This window comes from Etheostoma spectabile, chromosome 7 (assembly GCF_008692095.1).
Source record: "Etheostoma spectabile isolate EspeVRDwgs_2016 chromosome 7, UIUC_Espe_1.0, whole genome shotgun sequence".
Lineage (NCBI taxonomy): Eukaryota > Metazoa > Chordata > Actinopteri > Perciformes > Percidae > Etheostoma > Etheostoma spectabile.
The window spans coordinates 17,877,323-17,883,825 of NC_045739.1; the positions used below are offsets into that span (position 1 = coordinate 17,877,323).

Sequence of the window (6,503 nt, forward strand, 5' to 3'; positions counted from 1 at the left end):
TGTGTGTGTGTGTGTGTGTGTGTGTGTGTGTGTGTGTGTGTGTGTGTGTTTCAGTGCTCATTCTGGGCAGATAGGAATGCACACACAAACATACATATAGAGGTGACTCATTCCACTGGTGAGACAATGTGGATTACTGACATCAGAGAGATCAGATTTTTCCTCTCACTCTCTGTTGTTATTCTTGTCATTTGCATAATTCCTGTGTTTCTAGTTGGCTCCCTGAAATGATTAAAAGCCACATTTGATCATTATTATTCATTTGACTCCCTCCAAACTTAACCACACATTATTTATCCTGCTTTTAACCTCCCAATACAACATAGTGTTTATGTGTATCTTCCTTCATTGACATTGAGCTACATATTTGAACGCCTTAAGGCAGGGATAACACCGGATGCCTTAATAGACCATTAACTTCTTTGAAGCTGTTAAGGTGCTATGATTCGCTGAGCTTTCCAATACACTTCTTATTTGTTATCATCGAGAGCTTTCTCGCTTCCCAACAACTAAACTGAAATAAAGAGAGGGCTGTGTATAGTCTGCCATAATAAAATAAAGACAGCCATATGAAATGTTTTGAACTTTTTGAAAACTGAGATACGTACCAGCTAAGATTAGTTCAACCTTAAATAAAATTACACAAATTTATTGAAAAAATATAAACAGGATAACCAACATCATTGACATTTCCTAACATATTTTGCAGACTACCACTTTGGTCTTGATGACAACTCCATCAGAGGTGCAACACGCTGTCTAAATTTGAAGAAAATGCCAGTATTAACCAACAATATTACTGCTGTCACTTTGGAGGGGTGGAGGCTCTGTGCTCTCTGCCAGGGAGTAGGTTAGTTGCTGGGCTGGATTTAGACCTTCAGCAGGGGCTCTGAGCTCTATACTGATAAGACTGGGAGTACATATCACTGTGTGGTGTCATTTATAATGTTTGGTAACCTTCCAAATGTGACTTTAAAACAAAAAAACGGCAAACTTTGTGTATTTTTTCTCAACAGCGGACTGCCTTGGATTTCAATTTCAAGATGATTGTGATTGCAGATATTTGATGATTGGCATTGCAGTTGTAATGATGTGTAATGTTATGTGTCATACACAGGTCATATGTATATTATAGGCAACTCTTGACTGAAAAGCACAAGTCAAATATGTAATGTCAATGAGCACATAATGAATTTTAATAGATTAGCTGTCAGCAGCAAAGAGGAGAGCAGTGAGTTTCCTTATCATGATGGCCTGTGCTCTCCACATAGGTATTAATAGCCACAAAGCAATGTCACCACTAAGTCCCCTGCTCCCGCTGACGGCTTTGTTTTCAAGCACATTCTTTCCATCTTTGTTTTGCTCCTAACTTGTACTCTGAAATAAGAGGCAAGGCTCCTTTTCTCTCTCCACCCAGCTCAGCGGCAAAACAGCCTTTTTCCGGACAATCATTTGGTGTAATTGGGCTTGGAGGTTTAACATTTGAAAGATCAACTCATTAAACAGATGACAAAAATCTCTCTCATGAGATGCTGTGAAAACGCTGATGTCATTTAGTGACAGAACCATGTGAGGATCCAATGTTAGAACAAAGGCTTAGCACCCAATGTTAAGAAAGCGGCACAGAAAGAATTAAATATAGAGAGAAGAAGGAAGCTATTTTAGGCAGGGTGTATCTGAAATGACAACTGTTGCCCCCCCTCGCTCCCCGCTCCTTCTCTACCTCTCTCTATCAAATGCCGCTCTCTTACCATGCTCTTAACCTCATAGCCTTCAATGCCCAGACCTTTTCCAACAACAGACCCCTCTCTCCATTGCTCTGTGCGTCTCATGATAAATATAGAACACTATTACCCTTTCCCAATGAGCTGTGACACATGTGCACACCTCCCAATCATGGGACCATACGCTATATAAGGGCCAAGGGTGGGTGCCTTCAGGAAAGTGGGAAAATAAAGGACTTTACCTAACACAGACAATAAAAACACAAGCTAGGAAGAATAGAAAGCGGATAGAAGAGCTGTGTGTAACATTTCTTACATTTAAGCGTCTGAAAGACTCCCATAAGAATCCACTCTCTCCGCCTCCCTCTTCCCTCCCTTTACTCTTCCTCCTCTGCCTTACCCAGCACTCTCAGCCATCCATGAGTGTGACCAACTCCTCTGCCTATCGATCGGAGCGTAGTTTCCACCAGACCTCATCCTCATCCTCTGGTAACCCATACATGGAGAAGAGCCGAGGACTGTTTGCTGAGGACTTTGGCTCCTTCATGGGGCCTGGGAGCGACGCTTTGGGGTTTTCCAGTAAGTTGGAAGCAGTTTCAGGTCTCTGTTAGTCCTTTTGTATACAATGTATGAAAATGATAGCAACAGCAGGTTGAAGAGACACCTTTGACTGCAAAGTAGATTTATGTCTATGCTTGGAAGCTATTTGTGTGTTTGTGTGGTGTTTTTTTCTCCATCAAGTGGTGATAAAACCTGTCCAAAGTGGCAGTTCAGATGAGGGAGAAAGAAACAGGCAGGACAGAGTTAAAAAGGCAACACTCTAGTGTGGTTGATTTGTGTGGACTACTGTGTTTCTATGTAAGAATGTGGCCATGGTTTTATGGAATACCTTAAGTGTAAAAAAAAATTAAGAAAAGATGTAAAGAAAACAGATGCACGCAAGGGAAACCCACTCTAAGTTTAGGCTGCATTTCTGTAGAAATGGAGGCATTAATCAGCTTTCTCTTCCAGGTTTTTCAGGCATTTGTGTGTTTTAAATTTCACATTATAAGGTCAGGAGACATTTGACTTTGTGGTTCATCTTCTAGCTCAATAATGTGTGAACTACTCTGTATCAGGTCATTGCTGGCGCACACAGACATGTGTGAACTTCAAATGGACTCGGAGTCCATGTGGCTCATGTATCACGGACAGAGTTGAATTGTTTTGGAACCAGTGTTGGTATCCCATAAGAGCCTAAGGATGGGTGGATGCAGCTAAAGGGAAAGCCAGGCGCACACACACAAGCAAACTGGGGAATGCTGGACTGGCCGCCAGCAGTGTGACTTCACACACTGAGTATCTTGAATGACGCCTGCATAAGAAATGACCAGATGGTTGCCTGGCGACCAGTGTACACACCAAATACAGTGCTTACACACACAGTTGGAATGATGTCACACTGTCAAACTAACCTGCATGGGAAGTCGGAGCTATATCTCACATGCACTCACAGCCAGTCTGTGTGTGAGGTCATGTGCCACCAAAACTGTAAAATTGTAAATTCCCCACTGGGGATCAATAAATAGTATAAATAAAAGTATAAATTAAAATAAAAACGTTCTTCACTGAGCTCAGAATCTCGGTGGACAGACTGTCACTGACTAGCATCAGACTGCATGACTATCATATGTTTCTCTACTCTATCCTGTTACTGACATTAACCTTTTCCATACAGCTAATCAAGATCTCTGAACAAAAACAGTGGAACAAGTGACTAGGTGTAACGTGAAGGGTGTCCCTCATAGTCACAACCCCGCAGAACAGTATCAACCAACTCTGCTCTTCCGCTCAGCTATACAGCACTTTTTAGGCCTTTCTGTTCAGCCCCAAACTCTGCTCTCATCTAATCCATCTTTCAGCAGCAACAACAGCAGCAGACAGCTGTTTTTAGTGAAATGGCTCTGATAAATCTGTTAGCTTACTGCCCAGCACAAAACAGCAGACAGACAGCTAGCAACTAGATGGGAAAGAATGGAAATTCTTGGTAGTTGCTAAAAAACATATGTTGAAATCAAACCATTGCTACTGATCTGAACTGTGACTTTCCAATCACTCTCTGTAGAACTTTACACATTAACAATATACAACCAAGTATGCTGGCTCCCACCTATGGTACAACCACTACGAGCCTCATCATACAATTTTGAATTTGGTTCCACCACTAATCACATTACATTCATAATTCATGTGTCATAGCCAATGCCACTTCAGCATATTACAAATATCTTGCCATAAATAGCCTGTTAGGGCCATGGTCAGCATGTCATGCATTTTATATGGTTTATATGGTCAATTTATAAATATTTTTTTTATGTCCAAATCTGTTAAAGACCAAAAATACACTCATTCCATAATTCCATGAATTTAAAAGGAAACCAAATAAACAATATAAACCACTTTCAGAACTGCTGTGATGCAAGAAAAGAATGGCCAAATAATGAATGTGACACATTTAAGGTCAAATAATATGTAGATGACAAGATAATTGCCACTTCTGTGCCTATATTTTAAGAATATAAAGTACTCAAACGTCATTGGCAAATACAATAGTATTTACTAACTAATTAACAAACTAACTAACTAAAAAAGCAAGCACCAAGACCCTGAAACTGAAGCAGCTCAATGGAATTCAGCCAGTATTAATTTTTCCTACTTAGTCGATTCTACAGGCATTGTTGCAGTTGTGGAGGATGGAGGTGGCATTTTTTATAGGGCACAACTGTCTGAGTGTTTAAAGTAGAATGGTTTAAGTGAAGACAGATAAGGAAGTATCATAAAAACCAAAAAGTGAGAGCCAATCCCTCTCTAGATTTTGATCTTTGTGTGGAATGTCTATACAAGCTTGTGTTTAGCCGGGTGTTGCCATGCCCGGACCGCTAGGGTCCCTTTGGCTTTTAAACAGATTTTCCAAGCTTTGCCTCCAAAGAAAGCTTGTAATCTCAGAAGAAAATACTTAAATACTTAAATACTGAATAATGTTGTATTCCCAGTTGTTGGCATGTAACACCGAAATGACAATAACTGAAAATATTTCAATAACAAAATGTAGTCTTTTAAATCAATGAGAGCCTGTAACATGTCTGTTAGTGATTCCTATATTGTTATTATCACCAGCCCACAATTATCAAACCATGTGATTACCCTCGTTTGCATGGAGCGTAAATGAGAATTCAGTGAAAAATGATTTGTCAAAGAGGCCAGAATAGATTTACTTGTATTTCTTCCTGTGGTCTAAGATCCTTTCTCATCTTTTGGCCTTAGGTGGTTCTGGAAATATCAAGACTCTCGGGGATTCGTACCAGTTCACGGTTGATGTGCGAGACTTCTCCCCTGAAGATGTCATCGTCACCACATCCAATAACCAGATTGAAGTTCGTGCAGAGAAGGTGGGCAGCCTTCTTATTGATATTGAATAGTATACATAGTCCAAAAAACAATGTTAGTGTTCCAATGATATGACTAAAATCCTATTAAACTGGGTCTGTGGGGTAGGCAAATCACTTATCAAAGCATTTATCTACATAAGTCATCGCTAACATTCTGTCTTTGGCAGTTGGCCCAGGATGGATCAGTGATGAACACTTTTACACACAAGTGCCAACTACCTGAGGATGTGGACCCCACCTCAGTGACATCATCACTGGGTTCCGAAGGGACCCTAACGGTCAGGGCACGGCGACACCCGGCCAAACACGAGCTTGTACAGACCTTCCGCACCGAGATCAAGATCTAGAGAGGGATCGGCTTTCCCATCACAAAACCTATCACTTTTTTGTTGTCATGGTACTTCCTCATTTCCTGTCTTCGCTTAAACCATTCTACTTTAAACACTCAGACAGTTGTGCCCTATAAAACATGCCACGTCCATCCTTCACAACTGCAGCAATGCCTGTTGCTGCTCATTTATATTCTGAGTTAGTTCACCATACGTACACAGCTATTTTCAGTGAGTCAGTCTGTGCCAGGGCCTCTCCTGAGTGGAATGCATACACCATTAATGGTTCTGAATACACCTGTCCTTTTCCTGCAATGACATGTCAACATGTCTGCTGTAAAAAAAAAATTAAAAAAAAGGCCTATAAGTCATACCTGCACATAACTTATAGAAATACAGGGGTTGGACATGTACGGAATTTTCACACACACACACACACACACACACACACACACACACACACACACACACACACACACACACACACACACACACACAGCAATTAATGGATCAGTTTACACTTCACTCCTAAAGACTCACCTCTGAAATTGATAGTTGCCACATTACAGTAAAAATAATTTATTGTATATTATTATTTGTGTGAATAAAAGGATCCTGCTTTGACAATAAACACTGAACAATATATAAATCTTTTGATTGACGTATGGCAAATTGTTTTTGTTAAAGGTATGGGCTTGGAGTTTGCAAAAGTTAATATTCTATTAGACTCTTCGGCCAATTTAAACAGCTGATTTCTACACCTGTACACTGCTAACAGCCTACTTATGTTTTTTTAGGCAAAAAATGTATAATGGCGTCAGCATTTCTCCCTTTGAATTTTAATGCTGCCACTTTGGGGAAGGCTTTGAAACCCCATTTAGGTAGCACTTCATTTTGGAAAATAATACAGAAAAAACTGAGTGTAACTGAACATGTAATTAACGTTAAAACATAAAAAAAGAAAAGTCATTTTAGAAATTCTCTTTTTGGTTTCTGCACTAAATTTTGGTGGTGGAGGGTGT

The 6,503-nt window shown here is 40.2% G+C and overlaps 1 protein-coding gene across 1 annotated transcript; it reads left to right on the forward strand.

Annotated features, from left to right (window-relative positions):
• Nucleotides 1-1,925: 1,925 nt before the first annotated feature.
• Nucleotides 1,926-5,591, forward strand: hspb7 (heat shock protein family, member 7 (cardiovascular)). Its single transcript, XM_032521485.1, has 3 exons — nucleotides 1,926-2,303; nucleotides 5,028-5,152; nucleotides 5,320-5,591. Exons 1-3 carry the CDS (start codon nucleotides 2,144-2,146, stop codon nucleotides 5,497-5,499), a joined length of 465 nt encoding a protein of 154 aa, XP_032377376.1. The 5' UTR covers nucleotides 1,926-2,143; the 3' UTR covers nucleotides 5,500-5,591.
• The last annotated feature ends 912 nt before the right edge of the window (nucleotides 5,592-6,503 follow it).

Bases quoted from the DNA above. Each gene is read 5' to 3' on its own strand.
- hspb7 (XM_032521485.1), top strand. From the start codon at position 2,144: ATGAGTGTGACCAACTCCTCTGCCTATCGATCGGAGCGTAGTTTCCAC. The intron at 2,304-5,027 runs GTAAGTTGGAAG...TTTTGGCCTTAG, and splicing joins CGACGCTTTGGGGTTTTCCA to GTGGTTCTGGAAATATCAAG. The intron at 5,153-5,319 runs GTGGGCAGCCTT...TGTCTTTGGCAG, and splicing joins TTGAAGTTCGTGCAGAGAAG to TTGGCCCAGGATGGATCAGT.